Source organism: Zonotrichia albicollis, chromosome 11 (assembly GCF_047830755.1).
Source record: "Zonotrichia albicollis isolate bZonAlb1 chromosome 11, bZonAlb1.hap1, whole genome shotgun sequence".
NCBI classification, from domain to species: Eukaryota; Metazoa; Chordata; class Aves; order Passeriformes; family Passerellidae; genus Zonotrichia; species Zonotrichia albicollis.
This window is the reverse complement of record NC_133829.1, coordinates 1,514,654-1,541,031: the sequence shown is the minus strand read 5'-3', so window position 1 is coordinate 1,541,031 and position 26,378 is coordinate 1,514,654. Positions and strand designations below refer to the sequence as shown.

Genomic DNA, 26,378 nt, shown 5'->3' with positions numbered 1-26,378 from the left:
TTGGTTCACACATTCAAGCCATTTTCTGGAGTTGTGAACAACAACTTTTAAATCAGACTTCAGACCCTTAAATAATCATAAACTATCAGAAACTTGGCCTTTTCAGAAAAACACAAATATACAGCAAGTCAGTAACTGAGGCATCCTGCTTCTAGTGTAAATAATATCAGTAATTTTATGTGCAGTGCTTTAGAGGTATTGAGGAGATATTTCCTTAAACGATGTTGGGATCATAATCTACAGGGGTTCCACATCTTTGTACTTCAGGCATCTCAACCAAAGCAGCCAAAAACTGGGTCAAGGCAACAGTCCAAAATTTTAGTGGTGAGCCTCCAAAATTCAAGACACTCAGGGAATGCGTGTTGGGGAATAATATGAGAATGCTGCAGGAAAAAAAAAAAAAAAAAAAAAAAAAAAAAAAACCAAAAAAAAACCACAAAGAAAGACATATTTAATTTGTATCCAATATTAATATTTCAAAAATTGGTACTGTCAGTTTGGAATAAAAGCCTGGGTTTGAAGTGCCTGTGAAAGCCAAGGCAGCTGCCTCAGAGCTCAGCCGCTGTCTGATGCCCTCGGTTCCCGAGTTGCCAGGAGGCACTGCGGAGGGCTGGCCGCTCCAAATCCACAGGCACCCACAGGGAGCTTTGGGATGCCGCTGTCGAGGAGTCTCCCCCGGGTTTCTCTGGATCCCGGAGCATGGGAATGTGGGTTGGCAAGAACCCCGCGTCTGGGAGCTGCCGAGCTGCCCCGCAGGCTTCCCAAATTCGGGCTCGCCGCCGCCCCTTCTGATAGGATGGAGAAAACTGGGAAGCGTATCTCAGCTTGAAAACTCAGAATTCGGGAGCCAAGTCCCACAAAATTTCACCCTGTTGCTCCTGGGCAGCTGCTGCAGGGAGATGAGATGCAGCTGGAGCTGATAAAGGGAACCAGCCTGGTTGGGGGCACCTGCAGAGTCACCAGGTGCCTCTGAGACTCCTTGCTCAGCACCATTTTGGGGTAGTTTAACAGAGAACTGCTGCTTTGAGTAGCTAAAGTTTATAATTATATGTTTTTTTAGGACCTGGGCTGCCTTTCAGCATGCTTGAGACCGGGGAGTGTGACAACCCAGTCTGCCCAGTGATGGAAAGTTAGAAACTGGAAATGTACCTGGATGCCACCCTGAGTCAGCCCAAACCGAAGCATCTCTACAAAACACCTAGATGTGAACAAACTGCCGTCCTCTGACAAAAATATTCCGTCTGAGAATTTCTGACCAGCTGCGGCGGTAAACACCTCCAGGGTGTCCTTTTTGTCTGATACAGGGCAAAAATTATTCGGGTGCCTGTTGCTCGGGGTGGAAAAATGAGGGAATGGAATAGTAAATTAAAGGGGTTGGAACAAAAAGCAGCTGATTGTCTGAGCACGGCTGGCCAAGCTGCATTCAGGTATCTGTGTGAGAATGGACGAAATGCCCGTGGCAGGGGCCGCAGCCACGCTGTGGACCCTCTGGTCCCCTTTCCCTCACTGAGCGGACTTTACACTTGTGGGGCTTTACACTTGTGTTTATTTTCCTGCGTGCCCTCGGTGGGGTTTGTCCGGGCACCTCTCCTTGTCCTGCTCCTGGGCCTTTCTGCCCTCGCCGTGGGCCCCGCGGAGCGCGATCCCCTCGGAGAGCCGGGGCCTCCGCGGGCGGCGATGGAGGCGCGGAGTTCCCGGCGGGCCGGCCGCCTCCCCGCCCTCCTTCCTTCCATCCTCCCTCCCTCTCTCCCTCCCTCCCTCGGCGGCGTGTTTGGGAGGGAAGGAGGGGGTGGAAGCCGGGCCGGGGCGGCCAGCAGGCAATTTGCATGAGAGACAGACTGGGAATGAGCTGGAGTGGGCGCCTCTCCGCGCACACAGAGCGGGGCAGGAGGGGGAGGAGGAGGGAGCTGCCGCCGCCGCCGCCGGGGAGAGGCGGCGAACTCCGGGCAAAGTTTGGAGCCGCGGGCCCGCGGCGCTGAGGCAGCGGCGGGCGGGGAGCGGCCGGGCCGGGCCGGGCAGGGCCGCGCGGTGTGAGGCGGCGGCGGCGGCGGGCAGAGCGCGGGGGGCGGCGGGCAGAGCGCGGAGCCGGCGGCGGGCGCTGCCGGCACAGCCAGCATGTCCTCCATCCTGCCCTTCACTCCTCCCATCGTCAAGCGGCTCCTGGGCTGGAAGAAAGGCGAGCAGAACGGGCAGGAGGAGAAATGGTGCGAGAAGGCGGTGAAGAGCCTGGTGAAGAAGCTGAAGAAGACGGGGCAGCTGGACGAGCTGGAGAAGGCGATCACCACGCAGAACATCAACACCAAGTGCATCACCATCCCCAGGTACCGGGGTGCGGAGGGCGCGGCCCCGGGGCCCGGCGGGGTGCGGGGGAGCAGCGGGACCCTCAGGGACCCTCAGGGACCCCCGAGCTCCGGCACGGCCGGGACGGGGCTCGTTCGGCGTCCCGGCCCTGCCGCGCTCGCTGCGGTGTTGGTCCTCTCTGCCTGCTCCTTATCTAGTTCAGAAAAACCCCGTAACTGGCTACAGAATTGAATTACTCTCTAGTAACCAGAGAGAAAACGTAGTGGAGAAAATATGCCTCGGGCCGAGATCATAAAAAAGAAAAAAAAAAAAAAAGTTGGAAGCGCTGCGGATCAGTTCCACTCACTGAGGGTGCTCTCATTGTCAGAAGTTTCAGCGTGTTCTCAAGTGCTGTTGCATTACGATTTTCTTGTGATTAGTGCGTCAGGAAAACGGTTTTGTTTGGGTTGTTTGGCTTCTTCCTTATTACTCCTCTGAAGGGGTGATTTAGAGCCCTGCTCTGCTGATGTTTTCGAGTTACTTTTTAAATCGGGAATGCAAATGGCAGAGTTGAAGGAGGTCGTTCGGAGTGCAAAAACACCCCACACATGTGAGGGTGAATAGAACTGATTTTTTCCTCCATTTTTTGAATGAACATAGATTTTATTTTTAGTCTGCATTCCGAACTCTATCCATAGGGCCATCATAAATCATAAAAGACGTGTATAAAACTATCCCACCTAAGAATAATTTTCCAAGTAACTTTCAAATGGCTGCCCACAAGTGGTGTTTTATTGCTGCAGATTGTTGATTTCTCTGAGCTCAGCCAGATGACTGCTGGGTCTGTTCCTGATTGTTGTTTGAGAGTACTTTTTTTTTTTTTAAAGCAAAGGCCAAAGTTCATTCCAAATATTTGAATGCTGCATAATTGTGTGCTTCTGCGTGAGAAGATATCTGTGTGTGTGTGTGTATTCATGCTTCTCTCTGGCACAAACAAATGTATGCTTTCTTGGTTGTCAGAATGATTTAATATGCAGGAGCTGATACAAAGCAGCATCTGTTGCATGAAAAAGTGAAGCAAGTAGCTTAGAAATGTGGATGTTTGGAGCTCCTAAAATTTTCTCCCAACAACTGCAGTGTTTTTTTAAAAGGAAAAATAAAGCCTCCTTATCTTTTTTGGTGCTGAATGACTGTGGCTAAGATTATGGCCAGTAATGCAAATGAGAGCTCTCAGCCTTTGTTAGAGTTGCTCCGGCTTCTACTTGAAGCAGAAATCAAAACCTGTAGATCCACCACACAATACAAATGCCTTAAAACCTATATTTTTAAAGTTCTTGGTGAGCAGCTTAATTTCCACGTACTTAATTCACTGTTTAAAGCACTTCCCTGAAATATTTGCCATTTCAAAAGAAGAAAATTGCTGGAGCAGCCCTGCTGCTGTGACCTGGGTATTGTGTCTGGCTGATGCTGACCCGTTAGGGAGCAGAGCATGAAGGCCCCTGGAACTTCTGTGACTCCTAACGAGGTGGTTTAGATAAGGAAGGATTTGCTATTTTATGATTTAAAGGAAGAAAAGAGTTGGGCCAAACACAATGCTTTATTAAAGAAAAGAAAGTAGAGGTTGAAAATAAATAACAACACAAACATATATCACAAGTGATGAATACTCACCTTCAGAGATTGCCCTGGCTGTTCCTCCTCTGTTAATGAAAATATGTGCAGAAATTAAAACATTTCATGTTCATTTATGACACTGAGCCTGGATCCTGCAGATCTTCCACCTCGGTATGGGGGAGGCATCAGCCGGTTTGGTGGGAGCCCCTTGTAGCTTGGCATTATTTTTAAACACAACTTCATGTCTGCTTCTTTATTGTTTAGAAATGACCGTGGTTAGGTTTTCTGCACTGAGATGTTCACATCTGTGTGTCAGAGGTTGGGGAATGCAGCATTGAAAGATCTCTCTGAAGTCAGTGCAGAGCTGCAGCTCTGACCAGGCCTTATGACTTTAAGAGCTGTGCCTTTTCCTCTGGGCTGCACTGCTTGTCCTAATGTATCTGTGAATCTGATTACTGTGTCATCTGAAATTAGTGTTTGCAAGACGATTTTAGCCTGGTTTTAGTTTGCTGTTTGTTATTTTCATTTAATAATTTTAACGTATGTCATTTTACTATTTACTCAAATAATATGTTGGGGAGGGGGGAGAGGGGGAAAAGCATCATTAAGGATTAGCTCATGTTGTGCATTGTCTGTAATGCATCAGTAGACTGAATTACAGTGGAGCCATGCCAGTGATGACTCTGGCCCAGCAGGAGCAGGGTAAGTCCAAAATTAGCTATTGTATCCATGAGACAGAGCAAGTTTCACATGGAAAAGGGCTCGAGCTTTGCAGAAACGTTGCTTGTGGGAATGAGGGCTATGCAGCAAATTCCTGGACTGATCAGGTGGGATTGTTTGAAGAAAGGACAGGAAAAAAATATTTGTTTTGTTGTAGGGCTGAGGAATTAGAATAACAAATGTATTCCTGCTGTCGTGTTTATCTGCTGGGATCTGGAAGCATGTACTGCATGCTATCTCCTAACAGATTAGTAAACAGGGATTAGTTTATTTGCTTGTGTATTTGCTCAGCATGTGTTATTTCTCCAAGTGCTCAATTTCTGAGGTGTGACAGACACCCCAGGTTTTCTGCTGGGAGAACCTGTGGCAGACAGCAAAAGGCTGGAGAGGCCTTCAAGGGTTTCAGTGTGACTCTCCTGGCAAGAAGGATTTTTCCTTCTTGTTTTTACTGCTGGAGGAGGAAGTCATTTCCACCTGCCCAGCTCTGGTCTCAGACCATCTGATGGTTTCTGGTGCTGCTGCTGCACAGGGCAGCTCCTTCAGAGCTCTTCCTTCCCTCCTGCTCTGGGCACAGCTGTCAAGGCCCACCCTGCCCCAGCAGGACCTTTCTTTAAACCTCTGTGCCCTTTGGTGTCAGAGCTGACCTGGTGAGTCCGGGTCTCCCTGAAAGAAAGGTTTTTTCATCCTCTATTGGGTGATAAAAGTTGAGAGCACACATTCTTCTGCCCATTAAAATGCATCCTTTGTCACAGTTGCTTATCTTGCAAGCCCAGCTTTCAGGATGAGCATTTTTATCACTTTTCAGACCAAGCTGGGCACAAGTGTGCCATTAACACCTACCCAGCACAGGCAGCTGGGTGTTTGTGGCTTCCCTGCTTTGCTCTGTGAGCAGGCAATGATCTGCTCCAGCTGCCCGCAGGATTTCGGTGCCTCTGTTCTCTTCAGAGACCCAAAAACGGGGTAAGAATGGCCCCTACATCTGACATTCGTACAAACCTGCAAAAATCTGAGTTTCTAGCACTGTTCTGAGCAGAAGTGAGGCCGCTTTGTGCACCTGAGAAACCAGCAGCTTTGCCCTGGAAATGAAGTGTGGTGAGTGTTCAACTCAACATTTTTAGGGTCTGATCTGCAGAAACCAGACACGTGATGGGCACTCAGTAATTTCTACAAGCTGGGCAGTACCTGTAGTCCTGCTTTATGAGATAGAGCTTTGTTTCAAGAGCTTTAGTGGTGCTACATACACAGACATAAATCTCCTGACGTTTTGTAATATATTTTCATATGCACATTTTTCTTTTGAACTCATTACTGTATTTATTTGTTTTGGTATCACCAGTGGTTTTAGGGGAGCCAGGATTCCTGTATGGAAGGAACACCTTCTTTTAAGTGGTGGGTTGTATTTTTTTTTTTTAAAATTTAGAAAACAGTTTTGCAGAGAGGTGGGTGCTACTTCTTTTGGAACTCATCTGATAAGGGCAGAATGTACCAATTAAAATGGAAACATGGCACATTTGCTTCTTAAAAGCCACTGAACAAAGTGTTCCTTAAATGATTTACATTTTGGTGGGGAAAACCGGGAATAATACACAAGGAACTTAATGAATAAGGATAATAGGGAAGGAACATAAATATTTCAGAAACATCGTGGGTGTGAGTGCAGCTTCAGTTGTGTTGGTTGCTGACCACGCAATATTTACAGGACTTGATCATGTTCTTAGGTTTGAGTTGATACCTGGAAAATAGGAAAGCTGTGAGGATGTGGAGTGGCAGAGGCTGTCTGCAAGACCCCGAAGGATGATGTGTTTCACATCATGGTGTGATTTTGGGGTCATTGGACTTGCTCCTTGTGGGTCCCTTCCAGCTGGGGATATTCTGTGATTCCACTCTTCTTTTGGGGCTGCACATCTGATGCAGTAACCAGCAAAGGATCAGTCACAGCTCTGTGTGTCCATGTGAAATTTATTTATTTTTCTATGCCAGTTTCAAGCTACCCTGTTTTCAGTTTTCTGTCCCTGAGTGTGAGGAGCTTTAATATTTCATGGCCTTGTCTGGGAGCGCCTGCAGGGGCTCAGCCCTGGTGTGCAGGGTGGTTACAGCCCAGTCCCCGTGTGCAAACACCTCAGGCTGCCATCCTCCTGCTCAGCTCCATCTGCTGGGATTTTCCTGCTGCAAAGCCGTGTCAGTGACCTCTGTCCTGCCCGAGCTTCGTGGGCAGGGTTTACAGCCCTGCCCAACCTTTGTGCTGCTGCAGTGCCCTCACCAGCCCGGCTGCGTGGCCTCTGTGGGACAGGCAGGACGGCTCTGCAGGTGAAGGTACACGGAGTGCACATGGACCTGAGCCTGACAGGGCTCCTGGAGTGCTGGGCCCTGCTCCTGGCACAGGGTGTGACTCTTGGCATGGTCCTGTGCAGGGCAGGAGTTGTAATCAGTGATCCCTGTGGTGGCATGGGGCTGTGCAGGGCAGGAGTTGGACTCTGTGATCCCTGTGGTGGCATGGGGCTGTGCAGGACAGGATTTGTCATCTGTGGTCCTTGTGGTGGCATGGGGCTGTGCAGGGCAGGAGCTGTAATCAGTGATCCCTGTGGTGGCATGGGGCTGTGCAGGGCAGGAATTGGACTGTGTGATCCCTGTGGTGGCATGGGGCTGTGCAGGGCAGGAGTTGGACTCTGTGATCCCTGTGGTGGCATGGGGCTGTGCAGGGCAGGAGCTGTAATCAGTGATCCCTGTGGTGGCATGGGGCTGTGCAGGGCAGGATTTGTCATCTGTGATCCCTGTGGTGGCATGGGGCTGTGCAGGGCAGGATTTGTCATCTGTGATCCCTGTGGTGGCATGGGGCTGTGCAGGGCAGGAGTTGGACTGTGTGATCCCTGTGGTGGCATGGGGCTGTGCAGGACAGGAGTTGTAATCAGTGATCCCTGTGGTGGCCTGGGGCTGTGCAGGGCAGGAGCTGTAATCAGTGATCCCTGTGGTGGCATGGGGCTGTGCAGGGCAGGAGTTGGACTGTGTGATCCCTGTGGTGGCATGGGGCTGTGCAGGGCAGGAGTTGGACTGTGTGATCCCTGTGGTGGCATGGGGCTGTGCAGGGCAGGAGTTGGACTCAGTGATCCCTGTGGTGGCATGGGGCTGTGCAGGGCAGGAGTTGGACTCAGTGATCCCTGTGGTGGCATGGGGCTGTGCAGGACAGGAGTTGGAATCAGTGATCCCTGTGGTGGCATGGGGCTGTGCAGGGCCAGGATTTGTCATCTGTGATCCCTGTGGTGGCATGGGGCTGTGCAGGGCCAGGATTTGTCATCTGTGATCCCTGTGGTGGCATGGGGCTGTGCAGGGCAGGAGTTGGACTGTGTGAGACTCTCTGATCTTTGTGGGTTCCTTCCAACTCAGCTTTTCCTGTGTGATTCCGTGACTTTCTGCCTGCAGTCCTGCTTGTCCATCAGTGCCCTTCTCATCTCCCCTCAGGTCAATCCCCCCTCTCTGGGCATAGATTTCTGCTCCCTGCAGCCCCTCCAAGTTTTTCCCTCCCCCTTGTACTTGTTGCTGCCTCTGACATCAGCCTGGGTGATGTGTGTGGGGTTGTTGTATTCCATTGGCATTCCCAAAAACAAAGCACTGCTGTCAGGCTGGAGCAATAATGTTGGTACAAGCAGTTAGGGAGCAGCTACACACTCAGTGATTGTGGCAGAGACAAGGAGCTGGGAGAGGAGGGAGGCTGGGGAGGAGTTGTGCTGCCTCCCCTCCAAAGAGTTACTGCTGGAATAGCACAGCAGCTCTTTATTAAGGTGTCTCCTCCGTTTTGTAATTTCTCGTGCAGTCACAACCATTCAAACCCTTTTGCCAATATATATATTTATTTTTTTACCTGAGTTGTGCAGGGCAGCTCACACTTTGCATTAAGACCAGTGATAAAACTCCTCCTGTCTTGAAAAACAACTGAGGTGTTTATCCAGGACACTGAGGGGCTAAGAGGAAAAAATTGATTTCACAATTTAAGATGCTTTCAGATATTCATATCTCTGTATTTCATTCTTCTGCCCTTTCTCAAGAGACTAAAAGAGTTAAAATAGCTTCTGAAGGGCCTCATGATGTTCTCATTATATTGTGTAGTAAGTGTTGAATCTGTGTGAAATAAAATGTTTAAAATGGTTGCTTAACTTTCGTAGCATTAGGAAAAGACCCTGAATATCACAGTCATTTAAATATAATGAGAAATAAATGCAAAAAATTGATGAAATAAGGAAATACACACTGTACAGGATTATCACATCAGGGATCCAATTAAAACGAGTTCTTCTAATAAATATTGGTTTAATAATGCAAACTTGTGATTGCTATATTATTACAACAAAAATAAAATTAACGAGATTTAATGGACTGAGCAGCCATTAATTTTCACTTGTTAATTTATTAGGAACTTCTAATGCTGTTAGATGCACAGTAAAGCCATTATCCTGCATGAACTACTTGATGAAATAAATAGGGCCAACAAGTGCTCGAATTAAATTGAAATCAGTTTTTATTCCCAAATTATCTCTTTCTGTTGTTTGGGTTATTTTTTTATGATTACTATGTTTTAGCTTTCCTCTACTGAGCGCAATTAAATTTTCAGGGATGGGATGCAGCACTCCTCCAGCCGGGCTTATGAATAGTCCTAATTAACTTTTGTCCTTGTGTGCCTTGATGTGTTTGTAAAATCCCTTTGCAGTGCCCAGCTGCCTGAGCTGGTGGGCAGGGAGGGAGGGACGGCAGTGAGGCCAGGCCAGAGGCTCCTGCCCAGGCCCTTCGGTCCCACGGGGTGACTCCACCAGGTCCAGCAGGTGTTTGCCGATTCCTTGTGGAATTGGTGATAATTGCACGGCTTTGTTAGCCCAGGAGGCAGTAATGTGTGGGTTGTTGCAGTAATGCTGCTTTTAAAGGTGGTGGGAGGCCTTGCAGACCGGATCCTCATTTGCTGGCATCTCTTTGTGTCCGGTTTTTGGCTGTTTGAGGGGCCTGGAAAGGCCCGGGGTGGCCTTGGGGCAGCCCGCGTATCAAAGGACGAGAAGAGGCTTCAGTTCTTCTTTCGGTCTTTATGTTTATTAATTGTTTATCTAAAAGATTTTCTTTCAGCCCGACAGAGCTCTGCTCAGCAGCCAGCCATGAGCACACTGTCCTGCCCTCCGGGCGGTCACCTATCTTTATACCCAAAGTTACGTGTACAATATTTATCATTTTTCCCCAATCCTTTTTATTCTTATTGTCCGATGCACTTTTAGTAATGACCAATCCCAAAGTGCCACCATCACCACAGAAGATGGAGGAGAAGAAGAAGAAGAAGAAGGACAGGACACGCCCCAATTCCTCCATCTTACTTCTCTAAACCCCCCTGTACATAAATCCTAAACCCTGTGTTTCACTCTCTAACTAACTAATCCCTTCACCATTCACCCCGGTGAAACCCTCCTGTCCTCATACAGGTGTCGTCTCCTGTGTAGGATCAAAGTCCAGCCACCAGACACTTCTGGAACATTCCAGGACTCCCGAGCCCCCCAAGGGTGCTCTCGGTGACACCTCAGTCCTGAGGTGCTGAGATCCCACATCTTTGCTCCCAGGGTGATGGGCCTGCCCTTAGGGAAGTTTGACTGCTCCAGGCCCTGTGCCTCCTACAAACAATACAAAGGCAGAGCTCTTTTTTTCTGTCTCAAAGACTCAGCTCATCAGAGGACAAATGTGAGTGGGAATGAACTATTCCTGCATAGTAATAGCAGCCCTGTTAAAAACCCTACCAAATAAAACCAAGGGTAACCTGTAACTTCACAAGAGCCCAGCCAGGTAAGAAATAACAGCCTGCTTTTTAAAGTGTCACCCAGGGATCATCTGAGCTCCAGGAGGAAATCTTTGTTAGCTAAGGAACCTTGAGATATTGTAGCTGCACAGTTCCAGATACCCAGATTTGTTCCTTCAGCAGCAAGGGAGGTTTTTGGGTGTGCTGCAGAGACTTCTGACAGCTGCTGCTGTGGAAAACATGGATTATATCCCTCACTGGTGAGCCTTGTGAAAGAACGTGCTTAAAGCTGCAGCAAAACCTGCCTGGGAGAAAGGGAGCCTTTGTGAGTTTAGGGAAGGTGAGGAGGTGATCCTGCTCAGTTGTGTGTGCCACAGAAAAGCCTTCACAGCTCACCTGCTGCTCAGCCCGGGGTTATGAGGGCAGGGAGGGCACAGGTGCCAGGTGCAGCCGTGCCCTGTGTGTGCCCAGACTGTCCTGGAGCAGCTGCACAGGCGGGCTGGGACCATGGATGGGCTTATGGAGAGCAAGGGTGTGGATCCTGGAGAGAGGGACTGCAGTGCCTGGTGGGGCACGATCCTCCCCCTGGGTTCCTGCTTCCTCCAGGGTTCTCAGGGTGGGAATAGTGGGTGAACCCTCCTTTGCTCACTTCATAATTTGCAGTTGAGAATTTCAGTAAATTTTCCTCACACATTGCGTCAGAGGAAAGGTCGGAGTTTCTCTCTGCACTGGTGACGTTCATGAACCATAACTCAATCTTTTTTTTAAAAAGGAAGTCAGAACAGAAATTTCCTCCTTTGTGGTGAAGCTGCAGCCAGCAGTGGTTGAATGATGGATGCTGACACTGACTCTCCTTTTTCACAACAAAAGAGGAGAAACTTTGTCCTTCCTGTTTTAGTTGCTTGAACATGAAAAGAGAAATTCACTTACTCTTCACACATGTCAGGTTCACAGAAATATTGGGCTGAGAGGAGGACATCTGTGCACGTGAGAATGCCTCTGTTCCTGTGTTGAATGTGTGGCTGTTGTTGCTTTATCTACTTAACAGCTGGAGAATTCTTTTTTCCCCAAATTTCCTTTCCTTCCATTAACTGGAATTTCAGTGTTGCTGTGTGGGAAGACAAAGACTCAACCTCAAGAACCTTTAATTTTGTTATTCTGAGCAAGACCAGATGTGGATTTGTTTCATAGGGATACAAAGGCTATGGTTTCCACGTATATGGAACTGTACAGAAAGGTCCTTATTATTTGTGGAACAAATTGTTGTTCCTGAGATGCAGAGCCAGTTTGTAGCACATGTGTAACAAACAGTATCTGAAAAATTCTCTCCGTGTTTAAAAAGCACTCAGGCTAAATGAGAGGCTAATAAGCAGCTGGAGGCTTTTCCCACTCTTTTTGTGTTTGTGTAGTTACATGGATTTCAGTAAATTTATTTCCAATTTACAGGCAAGTGAGGGAGAGTCAGGCCAGCACAGGAAAGCAGTGAACTGAAAACAGGGCAGAGGTGTTTGTTGGTTGAATATTGTTCACTTTTCTCTTTTAAATTCAGGGATTTTGTGGCCTCTGTGGGTTCTTGGCAGGATTTGAAGCTTGCCCAGCAGAGCCTGTGAGACCTGGGGGCTCCAGCCCCAGGAAGATTGAACGTGTCAGGCCTGGGCTGGAAATGGGGCAGGAAGCCAGGCAGGCTTTAGCTGGAAGTTTGATGAAAATGATACTTCTCTGTAAAACATTTAATTTTCAGAGGAATTCACTGATATTTCGGGGTTTGCTGATGGGCACTGGTGGGACTGGGCAGGGACCCTCCACATTTGTGGCTGAGGTACCTCTGGGATGGCTGATCCTGTGCCTGGCCAGAAGGCAGCATTGGGCACTTCTGTGTTTGTTTTTGTCCTTTAAAAAAACATTTTAAGCAGCTTTCAAAGCAGTGGTGAAGCCCTTGTTCCAGTGTGCCCCTGCCCCACAGCTCCACAAACTCAGGAAGCAGAAATGTTTTCAGATAAAGCCCCCCACAATTAGAGGCCTTGAACTCAGGAGAGCACAAGGTCTGCTGATGACATCTGTCCCTGCTCTCCCAACAATCAGCAGCCTGCGGGATGAAAAGTCTGGAATAGTTGTTGATGCTGGCCTGCAACCTTCAAGCAAAATTCCAGTGGGTACTGGAGATTTTGGTTTCATGACCTTGTAAGAGTTCCACACCTTGGGATGGGCAGGCTTAGAGATGACCTGGCTGATCTTTCTCCATATCTGCTGCTTGGGCCTAAGTTTACCTGACTTACTCAGTATAAGCTTCACTATCAGCCAAATCTGTCCTGTTGGCCTGGTTTGTGTCATTGTTTTCTGATCAAAATTATATATATTTTTTAATAACCAGTTTTTGGTAGAAATTGCAAACCAGATGTGAAACCACTGTGGTAGAATGAAGCTTTACACAGCAAAATGGCAAATTTTAAAGAGCAGATAATCACTGTCCACTTTTGGAGCTGATACAGCTCTCTGGCTGGTTTCTGTTGCCAGTCTGCTGGCACTCTGCAAACCGAGTAGAGCTTTGCTCTGAATTGGATGCCATAAATAACTGGTGTGTAGGTAGACAGCTGATCATTGAAGCTTTTCCCCAAGCCTGGTTCTGCTTGTTTGGGAGAACTGCAGGCTGAAAGTTCAGGTGTAGAATTGCAGTTGCATCTTTGTTTTTCCCAATCATAACTGAATAAAGATGGGGTTTCACTTGTGGATTGCTGCATAATGAATGCTCCTTGTGGTTAGGGAAGGCTGAAAACATCAGGGTTTGTTCCACACCACTGTGTGACTGTGAGGATAGCACTGCACCCTGCTTGTCCCTCAGCTACCTCCCAGATGCAGTCCTTGCCTGTCAGGGAAGTTAATTACAGTTGGGAAAGCTCTTAAAATCCCAGGATTTTAAAAACCTGTTGCAAACCTCATTACCTCGCTGCTTTAAAAAGCTTTCTGCTGCTGCCCAGCAGCAGAAAATGAGCACACCATCTCATTTGTACTAAGAAAGTAATTTTAATTTTTGTTGGAAGCTCTCTTTGAAAATCTGTAGGTGCTACGTCAGTGAGAATATTAGAATTCCACAGATGTTTAGTGGTAAACCTTGGCTGGGTTTGCCTAATATTTATCTATTCATCTCTGTAGCAGTGCCTCCTGTACACATGGAATATTTTGACTGGTTGATACACATCATACCACAGAGTTCTGAGCTCCAGTCTGAGTCTGTTAGCACAAGTCTAGGGGAAACTCTATACATGTAGCCTCATGTTTTCAGTTATATTCTACAGCCATATGTGAATTTAATGCCATCCAAATACAGGATGGGAAATGAAAGAAATGTGTGTCTGATGCTGGTGGGCTTTTACAGCCATGACCTGCAGCAAAACCACTTGGAAAAATGTGATTTCTGTACCTGTAGCTATGTCTTTTACTGAATGGTTTGGCAGCCTCTGAGTGTTGAGCACTCCCATCTATTTGCTTCAAAGCTCCTTTGCATCTGAAGACTTTGTGGGGAATTGTTCTGAAAGAGATGACTGAAAACTAATAGCTGGCCATCTGGCTGGAAACAACATTATTAATTAAACGTTCTCTTTTAAATCATTTACAAGTTTGAAATAAATGCTCTTTTCAAAGCTATTGAAGCAAGATGGATTTGAAGCCCTGCTGTGGGAAACAGAGTATTTAATGTATCTCCTCACTAAAATTAAGGATGGAGAAATAACATCTGAGATCAAGGTTACTTAGATTAGCTGAGAGCAAAACAGCCTCTGGATTTTTTCCCTGTGTGTTTTCCATAGTTAGTTTCCTTGAAGGAGAACAATTAAGCTCCAAAGCTGGCAGCTACTCCCATTTAAAAATAATAATAATAAATCTTTACTATACAATATTCATTGAGTCCTCTTAAAGACCTTTTCATTATGTGCTTTTGAAGGGAGAGCATTTGTGGCCTCTCATTTTGTACCGGAGTTCTAATCTTAAATCCTTTATAGCCGAAGGATTTTTACCCTCCTTGGCTGATGGGGAGAGTGAATCCTGAGAATGGGGTTGATTTACCTGGGGCTGATGGGGGCAAAGGGCCCTTGGGTGCAGACACCCTAAGGCTGCTGCAGTTCTCTGTGTCCAGGCCTGAAGTGGCATCTTCCTGTGCTCTGGATGGAAAACAGCAATCAGCTCAAAAGCTGCTCTCTCTGAGTTACACCAGTAATTTGTAACATGGGGGTTTTATATTCATAAAGCTAATTTTCAGCTAAATAGAGGAAGAAGCCTCCAGCATTTTAGAATTGTAGATCCAGAACAGTGGGGGTGGGAAGGGACCTTCCAAGCTGATCCTGTCCAGCTCCCTGGATGTACAGAGACATCTTTTGCTGGGGTACTCAAAGCACCCTCCAGCCTCCCTTGGAACGCTTCCACTGCTGGGCATTCACAGCTTCTCCACACAAAAGAAGTAAGGAAGTGCTGAGGATGCACCTCAAGCGATGCAATTTCATTTCATGTCCATATTTTCCAGGCTTAGGATGAGCATGGAGCCTTTCTGCCGTAGTTTTTCAGTACATTAAGGGTCCCAGCAATTCTTTTTGGAGTGTCTGAGTGACCCAAGAACCAGCTTTAATTCAAACCTATCCATATTGCAGTTCGTGGTGGCTGCATGTGGAAAATATGTGTATTAGGGTATTGGAACAGAGTAGCCATTTGAATGGATAGAAATTCATGAAGGGAGCACCCTTAAATAGGGTTGAAAGAATAGTTCCATGTAAACATCCCCTCTGTTTCCTCCCTTTACTTCTCCATTTGTTCCCTGATGGGGTTTGTGGGGTAAAACAAAGCTGCCAGACACAAAGGAACCCATGGAGCCAGGGAAGGGCTTGGAAATGCTGGCCTGGAGTGGGGTCCTGTGAGTCCCTGCTCTGCCTGCCAGGCTCTGCTGGGGGAGCTGCTTCTAAACAGGAATAAAAATAGCCATTGGAGTGTTCTGATTTTAGAAAGAAAAAATAGCATTTATTGGATTGTGATTGGCTGATGACTTTGAAGCTGGAGACAGTTTTATATTACACAGCTTCTCACTCTGCTTATTCTCTCAGTTCCTGTTCTCCCCCCTCCCCTCTTCTTTTTCCTCTTTTCTTGCTTTCTATTTTTAGGATGGCATTTCAGAGTTTCTGCTCTGCTGCCAGACCAGCTATTCCAGAAGAAAGAGGAAAGGTGGGAGGTAGAGCTAATGAGCACTGTTATTAATTTGGCTTTTGAGTTGGTGTTCAAAGTTTATATGTTTCCAATTTGTCTGACAGTCAATGAAAGATCTGTTTGTGCTTGCAGCCATTGATCATGCACGTTTGACAGTAAAAGAGAGGAGAGCAGGGAGTTTAGGACTGGAGAGAGGCCATTAAAAGTTTAAGGTCAATGTTCTATTTTGTTGTATGTGTATGTATATATTTAGGTTTTTTAATATATATGTAAAAATTTGTATCCCATAGAATCAGCTTCAAGTGGAACACAGTATTTAATTAATCATTCTATGGAGAAAAAAAGTATTGTAACTTCATTAAAAAATGGTAATAGTCTGTTACCACTGGAACAAAACACTTGGTTAGTGTTACATATGCCCACACAAATAAAATAATGGGATAAAGGTTTTTCCAGTCAGCTCTAAAGTTGGTCAGAGTTGCTTTAAGGCATGAAAGCAGGGACAGGGAATTTCCAGGAGTACCCTGGTGGGTGTGGATGTGCCATTGCTGTGGCATTGCTGTGGCATTGCTGTGACATTGCTGTGGCATTGCTGTGGCATTGCTGCGGCATTGCTGTGGCATTGCTGCGGCATTGCTGTGCCATTGCTGTGCCATTGCTGTGCCATTGCTGTGCCATTGCTGTGCCATTGCTGTGACTGACATTGCTGTGGCATTGCTGTGCCATTGCTGTGCCATTGCTGTGCCATTGCTGTGCCATTGCTGTGCCATTGCTGTGCCATTGCTGTGCCATTGCTGTGACATTCCCGCAGCCTCCTGCCACGGCTCTGCTGCTGGGTGCCCTTGGTGCTCAGAGCTCTTCCCTGAGCTGCAGCTGCCCAGAGGCCCTTGGCTCCTTGTGCCTTTGTCGCTTGCATTCTCCTGGCTGTGCTTTTCTTTGTTTATTTGTTTAGGGATTGGGGTGAGGGTTTTTTGTTTAAATATTATTTTTCTCCCTTGTGCTGTGGCTGAGAACCTTAAACAACAGGGGAAGATGGTTATTAGGAGGGCAAGGAAGAGGACAGAAATGTTCTTTGTTGTGAGAGCAAAGGGGTTACTCAGTGTGAGTGTGTAAAACAATCCAGCCACAGGGTCCTGGGTTTGAAGCCTGACTGGGGGGTGATTTTTGTTATTAGTTCAGTAAATCACATTTTTCACCTGTGTGAGTTTGGGGCCATCATTTTTGCATGTGCAGAGCAGCTCTGAATTTACATCACTGTGAGAGAGGAACTGAGGAGGCACAGAAGGCTTGATCACACTTTTGCTTTGGGATCACCTCTTGATTTTACAAATCCTGTCACATTTCATTCTTAATTTTGCTTTGCAGTCCCTGTGCTGCTTGGGGCTCTGAAGGATATTTTTCTAGGCCCATTTGAGAGTTCAGTGTTGTCAAAAGGTGGCTGAAAGTTGGTTGAGTGTAACTGCCCATGTAATGTATTGCTGCAAATTAAATAACCCAGGAATTGGTTTTGGAAGACAAGGATTATTTCAAGACACAGCTCATAACTTTTCTACCAGTGATTCAATAACTTCTTCCTGTTGGTTAAAAATTGCACCTCATGTTGAGTTGGAGGCAGTGCCAACTTGCAGGATATTTTTTAATTTTTTTTTTTTTTTTTTCAGCAGTGAGGTTTCTCCAAGGTACTAATCCCCTTTAAAATAAAAATGTTTTAGAATCAACATGAGACAAACAAATGTTGTGCTTGACCAAGCTGATGCAGTTTGTTTTGTGGCTGTCAGGGACGCTGAGGAGTGCTGCCCAATGTGAAGCTGGCAGTCCTTTGGGGATTCAGTGCACAGCCTTGCCCACAGGATAACCTTTCTCCAGTTTAGCTTTCTGCTGTTATCTCCTGGCACAAAAGAGTGGAGGAGAGAGCCAGTCAAGTGTTGAAAATTTGTCTGTATTTATATCTCCTGCTGTGGTGTTCAGGCCTGAAGAAGGTGACTGAAGAAACCTTGAGTGTGTGTGCTGTGCAGCAGCTCACAGGGCTGAATCTGCTCCTGGGGGTCTCTTTTGGGAAGTTTTAAAGGAAGTTTTTCCAGGCTGAAGAAGCCAAAAGCCACTGTGAGTGTGTGCAGTGGGCTGGCAGATGCAGCTTGGTGTAGCAAGGGGCATTATGTTGGTGGAATGAGATAACAATAACCCCTGCTTTTATTTGTCAATAATTTTTTATCTTTTACTTTAAACCCAAATATTTTCTTCATATGCCAATAAACGGCAGAGTGGATTTGGACTGAGCACCATCTCTGGCTGTGCTGCTGAGCTGTTTGGAAGCCAAATTAATTGTAACAGAAATGACAGCTCTGAAGGTCTGATTTCCATGTACCTTTGTGCTGTCATATCTCTCCATATTATGCTAATGATACATCAGTGTCATAATTTCATTTCTGGTTTCACTTCAGTGAGGTAGCTCCCGTTGATCCGCTGCAGGAATGTTACCCACGGTGCCCCCCTGCCTTTGAAGGCTGTGACCGTGCTGAAGGGGTTTGGTTTCTCACATCCCGGCAGTTTCCTGTCCTCAGGGATTGTTCAATGCCAGTTTGTGCTTCGGTCGTGTTCCATGGGGAACAGCACCGAACCCCGTGCTCAAGGCACCGCTTTGGCCATTTGGGGACTGTGCTGGAGGTGACAGGCACTGAGGGTGCAAACCCCGATGCCTTTTGATGTCCCCTTCAAAGCAAACGCTAAATGCTGTTTATTGTGTGAGCTGAGTGGCCCGTTAGTGGCCATGTCCTTTAATGAAGAACTTGAGCTCTTACATTATCCTTAGTCTGGCACTTTTCCTGAGTGTTGAAAGCGTTTCTGTGCCGGAGCGAGGTGTTACAGCAAAACCGCCTGGGTGTAGCAGGGATTTGGCATCACCGTGAGGAACGTGAGGAGCTGAGTGACCCTTGTGCAATGAACAAATGAAATCCTGCTCCGGCTTCTGAACCAGTCTGGCTCTGCAATTCGGGCATTCCTTGCACACAGATAAGATAATTATTTGAACCAGAGGCAACATTACCTGGCAGTTGCCTAATCTTCCTCCCCATGTGCAATAATCTGCAACCCAGATGTGCTGGACAATGCAGATGTGAAATGCTATAACTTTATAGCACTCTTTTAATGTACTGAAAATCAGCTGCAGCGCCCGGGTTTTGTCAGAGATGAGACTGTTTCAGAATGTGGACGTGCAAATGTCAATGACAGGAATTGTGCCTGGAGTGTACTGAAAATACGCTCCTTGAAATGTTTTTCCTTTAATTTACATCAAAAGAATCTTGTCTAATTTTAACATATTGTTGCCATCGGGTGGTGGTGTCCATATGCAGCTCCAATCAATGCAGCGCTACTTTCCTTGTCTGTTTGCCTTCACTGAAGCCACTCATGAAATTATTTCAGCTAAAACCTCTCATTCCCTGGAATTTGGGCTCTTCTTCTGCAGTACATAAAGTGATAGATCAGCACCTAATAAAAGTGGGATTATCTCTGAGCTGGAAATAAGTAGAAAGAGCCTACTGTGGAAATGACAGGGCTTGCTTGTGGTTACAGATTTAATAATAATACTTGTAGTAACTCCATCAAGGTGAGGGTCTTCAGAGGGCTTTGTCACAAACTGCTTTTTACTCCTTGCAAACTCTTTAGACTTTGGCTGTTCAAACTGTTCCAGTGCTCTCACTGCAGTCATGCAAATATCACAAGCTGTTCAACTTGTTCATTTATTCACTTGGAAAGGCAGAGAGGAAAAACAGCCTGGACTTGCACCCTGGAGGGAGCTGTGCGAAGCCAGGCTCAGGATTCTGGGGGGAGCTGTGGGGTTTTCTGTTCTTTTGTGGATGAGACTTTGCTTTCTGTCATCTCTTAGCAAATAATGAATAACAGTGATGGAGACATGAAATCTGGAAGTGTTTATTCCAATTGTGTGTGAAGCAGAGTCATCACCAGAGCCAAGTTTCTCACGGGCTGGTCTGGTTTGTGCCTGGGGCAGGAGTTTGCAGCTTTCTTGGTAATAAGGGCTCAGGGCCTCTGCTCTCTCTGCTTCCCAGGTTCCCTGTGCATGGCAATTGCTGTCCCTTCTGGGATCAACACCTGGCTCTCATTTCCAGCTGTAACAAAGGGCCCTGCTCTATAAAACCCGCTGCTGTTTGTGTGTGAGCACTTTGCTTTTACAGTCCAGGGCTGGAGGACACCACAAAAGCACATGAAAGCCAAGTGAAGCCGTTGCTGCAGTAGGCCTAAAACAAACTTTAAAAATCGTGAGGTTTTTCCTTCCTTCCCTTCGTGGTTTATTTTTGTCTTTCTTTTTTCTGTGGGGGAGGGGGGTGTGTGGTGAAGATTTATCTCTAAACACAAACACTGAAATTTCGGTGGGGATTTTACACTCTGTTGTTTGGGGAATTTTTAATCACCTTCCCCACTTTAAGAAGTTGCTTTTTTTAAAATCAAGATTTCCACCAGCTCAGTTCTGCAAACCTTCCCATGGCCACCCCTGGGTCCATGGAGAGCTGGAGGAAGCTCCTTTGCCCTGTGCAGCCTCAGGGTGAGTAATAATGGTCCCAGCACATTCACACGTGCTCCAGGTCCTGCCTGTTGTGAAGAATTTTGCCAGGTTGAGCCTGCTGTAAGTCCATGGAACTGATCACACGTCAGAGTTTAACCCTGTCATTCCCTTCCTGAGAGCTGCAGCTGCCTGTGGCCCTGCCTGAGCTGGTGTCACATCCATGTGTTTGTTTCTGAGGTGCTCTCCCTGCAGTAACATTGCTTCACTTTTATTTTTCACTCTCCATAGCAGATCTCTTTAACAGCAGGGTTGCTGCTGCTTTGGACTCTAAAAGCATTTTGGGCAGGATTGCAGTAAAGTGATTTTTCAGCTTGCAGTGACTGCAGTCTGCTTACTAAATACCTATTTACTACTTTCCTTTGGGTTTTAAAGAAAGGGGAACATCAGATAATCAGTTTAACTCCTTGTGTCCAGTAATCTCATCTCTGTGGGCCAGCAAATGTAAAACAGAAGGAGGCAATGGGGGGTGAGTGAGGATGTGGCTTCGTGTTACAGCCCTGGTTTGGGTAGAGCACCATTCAATGGCATCAGCCCATTTCTGGCTGTCTCCGAGTTTGCTGCAGTTCTGAGTCTCTTTTTATCTTTATGGCAGCAGGACCACCCACTCTAATAGCTTGTAAATGGTGCACTTCTAAATCAGAGCTTGTGGGTGGAGTTTTGACCTCTATAACCTGGACAAGTGTGTCTTTCAGAAATGCATCCTGTCCTTATTTAAAGATACCAAGACAGACATGCCACTATGTTGGTTTTTTGGGTTTTTTTGTTGTTTTTGTTTTGTTTTGGTTTTTTTAAACAACTAATAATCTCCTCACATTTAAAAAAACCTACTATATTTCAGCTGCAATTGGCCCAGAGTCATCTTACAGCATTGCTTCATTTTACCTCTCTTGGTAAAATGAGGCTGACTCTCAGACTGACAAATCCTGCAATATTCCCTTTTCCCCCTTCAATAAACATACTTCATACCCTGCTGGAGTTCAGACCTCACTCATCATTGTCCTATTAGAAACAATGGATTGAAACTCTCATATCTTTTGTTTTAAGATGTTTTCTTTTGCCCTAAACCTAAACTGTTTTTGTGGGTTTATTTTTACTTTGCTGAAGTCTAAAAGCATTATATTTATAAAATTACCTTTTATCAACCAACTTTCTCCTCTAACAAGGGAATTAAACAAAATTTGAGAAGATTTGAAGCTAGATTGCACCTTAATTCTGTAGGGGTCTTATCTTTTTCACTGGAGAGAAAATGTAAGCCTGTGCCTGCCTGTAGCAGTCTCCCACCAAATGATGTTAAATCAGGTGATGATGGTAAATTTTGTCTCATGATGGGTTTTAAAAAATGTTTTGGGTTGTGTGCCCTTGTGGCTTGTGCTCCTTCAAAGAACTTTGCTGGACCCAGCTCCAGTAGGGGCAGCAGTGAAGGAAGGCAGAGTTGGGATTTCTGTGTGATTCTCACAATTTTAGGAAATACAGAAATTTAACATCTTCTGTCTTCTTTCCTATTTATCTTTGTTTTTATTTAAGATGTAGTTGGACTTCACAGTTTCAGGAGCAGTGTGGGAAAGACAGATATTACCAATCCTTCAAATATTTCTTTTATGGGTAAACTCAGGACAAAACAGTGTCGTGTTTCAGGCTGCACTTTGCATTTCTGCCCTGGGGGAAGAGCAGGGCTGCAGAGCATCGAGGGCTTGCTTGGACAAGCTGCAATGAATGTTGAATAACTGTTTGGGAGCAGCTCGTGCTTTTAACTTCATAAATATACATTGTGGTAATGTTAGAGGAGACCTCAGGATTATAATGATTTGCAATATGCTTTCCAAGTGCTTAGCAAAGCAAAGCAGTTTGGAGTCTCGGTGAGGAGCACACGCTCTGAGGAGATGCAAGGATTCTCCTTCATCCCGTGTGGATTGGAGCAGCAGAAGCCATCTGCCTCTCCTGTGGCATCCTGCAGGGGCTGGGAGGTGTTGCAGAGGCACTGGAAGATGTCTTTAAATACATCCCATGGTGGCAGAATGATCCTCAGCTGGAGCCACAGTTGCTGAACAGCAGCTGAGCAGCAAATTCTGCACAACTGAGATTGGTGCCTTGAGCTCCCTGTGCCTGGAATGCTGCAGTTCAGGGAATGCAGAAATGTTCCTTTTGACTGATTGATAAACTGATGCCCTTGGAAAGCTTAAAGGTCTGTAAGCAGAAGGAGGAGTTATTGAGCATTTACCTGAGTGGTTCTGAGGTCCAAAAGAATCTCCCTGTGCCTGTTCATGGCTCCACTGTGGTGAGTTTGGTTAGATAAAAAGGGCTCCTGCTCTGTGGTGGTTGCCATTCTGTGGAATCTTTTATTTACTTTAATCTTGCATTTAATCTAGTGCAGAATGAACTCTGACACTTTGGAGGCATTAAAGTAGGTAAGATTATAAACTGTTGTGGTGTAAATTGTCAAAAGGTGATTAATGCTGGAAGCTGTTTATTTATTGTGGTTGTGTGGACAGTGGCCAACAGAGAGCTGCATTGTGCATTGTGAGCAGGGCCTGGAGGCAGAGCTTGGGGCACTCCTGTTTCTGTGCAGGGTTTCTGGGACAGAAGCTGTGTGCAGCTGTAGTGGTTTGGAAAGCTCAGCCCCAGGTTTTGGGGCTGCCTGGATGGGCTCACAGTGGGAACTGACTCCACAAAAACCCTGGGAGCTGAGCTGCCTCTGCAGGGTCACACTTGTCCCCCTGTGCAGTGACATCATTGGGCTTTCTGGACTTACCACAACCTGCATTTCTACAAAGAAAAGTAGAAAACCTTCAAGCTCTGCCCAAACACTTTTTAAAATAAATCTGGGAAACCTGGAAGCTATTTAAAATGGCAAAGTGATTAATTTCCACTTCATTTCTTCAGCTCAAGTCAATACTTTGGACAAGAGCTGCACCCTGGGAACCAAGCATTGAAATGCAGGCTGAGAAGAAAGGAGATTGCTCACATACCTTTTGGCTCGTTTCTGCTCAAAATAGCTCATACAAATGGAAATCTGTGCCCAACTTGCCCTGACTGGACCTGAAGTGAGCCCTGTTCTTTCTCTCAGCGTGGGGGGGCTGTCACGGCCTGTCCCTAAATAAACCTGATGTGCCTTTAATGATGTTTCAGTTCTCCGGGGAAATGTTAGGGTTGGCTTGTTCCTACTTGGGGTTCCTCAGTCAGAAATCACATCCAGGGTGTAACTCATGGACAAGGACACACTGCAGCGTTTTGTGAGCCCCTGGATTTGCTGGGTGCTCCCAGGCAGCAGTTTGTGGTGTCTCCAGCTTTCTGAGGGAGCACATTCCCATTTTCCTCGCTGTCACTCCTCTGAGCAGCACATGAGCCCTTGTGGTTTAAACTCAGCTCTGCATTCCAGGGGAAGCTCAGCCAGCTGCCAGCCGCCTCTTTCCCAGGCACTCTTAGATCTGAGCAGGGGATGGGATGAGCTGTGGGACACACAGCCCGTTCCCAGCCACCATCCTGCCCAGGGAAAGTGTGCCCGAGGCCGCATGAAAGGGAGGAGGGAGCTGGGCTGGGGCCCCTTGGCTCTGGGGGAGCAGCCTGGGGTGAGCAGGACAATGTGGAGTTCACTTCCTCCTCCACAAAGCGCCGGGCTCCTCATGGGCTCCGGCAGGATTTATGGGACACTCGGATGTACAGGTTTTTTTTGGGTTTTGAAAAGAAGGATCAGCTTGCAGAACTGTTAGATGTTGATGCCAGATGTATTTGGATGTGGTTTGCTTTGTTCTTAAACAATAGACAGTTTTAAAGAAAGAGGAATATTCCTTGTGCCCATATGTCCCATTGTTTCCACCATGGGTATAATCCTGGCTACAGGGCTCAGCATTATCATGCTGATTCTGCTGGGAGTGACTCATGCAGCTGGATATTTGTCATCCAGTTTGTGGAATCTTTGATCTCTGCCCTTCTCTTCTCATCAGATCTGGGATCTGCACCCTGTGCTGCAGTTGGAAGTTCTGAAGGAGGAAATCCCAGCACTGCACAACTACAAGGGACTGTAAGGTGTGAGCAGTCAGTTCTGGTGCAGCTTTTCATGGTGCTGTGTTGACCAGCAGGGATTTCAGAGGGAAATAATATGCAGATTAAAAAAATATTCTAATGGCAGACCAACAGCATGAATTTAAAAAGTCATTTTCAGAATACTCTGAAAAGAACAAAGAAATTCTCCTGATGGCACTTGCTTTTAATGTCAGCTAAGCATCTCCCTCTTCCATGAGGGTACATAAAATGTACTTTGAAAATGATAGGAAGCTATCAGGAGCTCATGCACCTGAGGATCATTTAGCTTTTTTTTTCTTACTTGGAATTCTCAGGTCTTAATTAGTTTGCCTGAGACATCACTGAGTATCTTTGATTTCTCCCTGAAATTCGGGGCTGATGGCTGAAAATACTGCAGCACCATTTCCTGGCTGTGTGACTCAAAGTAGGAGTGGGGAAAGCATAATTGGATTAAGTGTTTTCCTTTACCGTTGGGGACATGGGTAAAATCTGTGTCTTTGAGTATTTTGTTTTGTCCATGCTGGTTAAAGGTCCTGGGCTGGTGCTGTGTCACAAAGGGCTGAGTAGCAGATGGCAGCCGTGCAAGTGAATTAGCAGCAGCTGACAGTTCTGGAGAGCCACTGATTGTGCAGGCCCATTCTGGGGTGAAGTGCTAGATACTCCATCAAAACGGGATGGAACCTCTTGGAATCTTTCACTCAGTTAACCCAGCAAGAGTTCTTTCTTCTGTCCACTTCCACTTTCCCTGGGTGTTCCTTTATTCACCAAAATAACTTGTTGTGTGAGACCTGGATTCTAATTCATGGACAAAAAATTCCTATGCTTTACAGTAGCCAAAATTTGTGTTATTGATTTTTTGTCCTTCTTTCCTGTGCTGTTCCCATTCAGGCACACAGAGGTGAGGGGAGGAAGGAGAGTGGGCCCAGTTCCCATCGGAAGTGCCTGGGGGAATTTGGTTCTCTCCAGCAATTAGTTGCTGACTTGGGAGTGGTGGTGACAGGTTTTGCAAGAAGTAACATCCTGTGTCCTTGGCCAAGTGACTCCTGAGTGTGATTCAAGGTTTTTCGGGGAAGTAGTGGGTTTAGCAATACAGGATTGTCATATTGGCTCAGCACCTGGGGCACCTGCTGGTGTGTCAGGCACCACAGGAGCTTCCAGGCCTTCCCAGAAAGATCTTGGCAAAGGTGGCAGCAAAAAAAAATCAAGCCTCTGGGCCTTGATATAGCAAAAAGAAATAAAATTTTTTACCTAGTTTTAGTCAATTACTCAAAATGGCAATCCCATTTTTCAACATCTTTAGTATTGGATTTATTTATCTTTTTTTTTCCTCAAAAAATTAGAAAAGTCCAATCAAGTTAAGGCATAACATGAATGGAGTAGAGCAGCAGCCCCAAAGCATTTGATGCTTTCCCCAGCCTAATAAATAATTAAATGGATATGCAGACTGTTGTACAGCAGTGTTTGCATGGTGCTGCTTTACTCCATGGCTGCTCCCTAGCATGGAAATGTTACATTAACACTGGATAAAAGGAAAATACAGGACTTCAGGTGGAGAGAGAGATCAGGTTTGCTGGTAAAGATCTTCAAATCCAGCAGCTGCAAGTCTGGAAATGACTTTTGTGTGCAGCAGAACTTCTCAGGTGTTCCCTTTTCAGCCCTGGAAGTGAGGGGGGAAGGTGTTGTGTGGAAAATCAGCATTTCCAGGGCTCTGAGGTGAGGCTTTGGTTCCTGCCCCACAGGCTGGGCTCTCCTGGCTGGAGCAAGTGACAATTGAGAGCTGACTGAACTTCGTGGTAGGTAAAGCAGTGATTTCAAACACGAGCAATTTATCTGCACGTTGTTGAGGATTTATTTGTGGCTGGATTTCATTGTTTGGAAATATTTGTGGTTTTACTCTGAGGGGAGTTCTGGGGGGGGGGAGCTGCCCCAAATTGCTTCTGCAGCTGCCGGAGGCTCCGTGAGCCTTCCCTGCTCCCCAGGCAGAGCTGCTGCTCCTTTTTCAGGGTTTTTGTCCCATTTTAGCCCTGAGCAGCTGCGTGTGCTGCCCCTGGAGCTGTGTTCTGTCCTGCCTGCAGGGGGGCCTGGCTGGGGGCTGTGGGCAAGGAGGAACGGGATGGGAGCTGCCAGGTCAGATCCTGGCTCCAAACCTCCTTTCCTGGGCTTCCCATTCCCTCCCTGGGCTTCCCATTCCTCCTCTGGGCTTCCCATTCCCTCTCTGGGCTT

General features: G+C 46.6%; 1 protein-coding gene across 3 annotated transcripts in view; it reads left to right on the top strand.

Annotated features, from left to right (window-relative positions):
* The first annotated feature begins 1,664 nt into the window (after positions 1–1,664).
* The window catches only part of SMAD3 (SMAD family member 3), a 74,814-nt gene continuing 50,100 nt past the window's right edge, over positions 1,665–26,378 (top strand). Inside the window, exon 1 of one of the 3 annotated variants that reach the window (XM_005483505.4) lies at positions 1,665–2,321. In XM_005483505.4, the coding sequence (XP_005483562.1) occupies positions 2,116–2,321 (206 nt within the window). In that variant the 5' untranslated portion in view covers positions 1,665–2,115. Of the gene's footprint in view, positions 2,322–4,503; positions 4,597–26,378 lie in introns of those variants that run through there. The other 2 variants (XM_005483504.4, XM_074549128.1) reach the window with 2 other exon arrangements.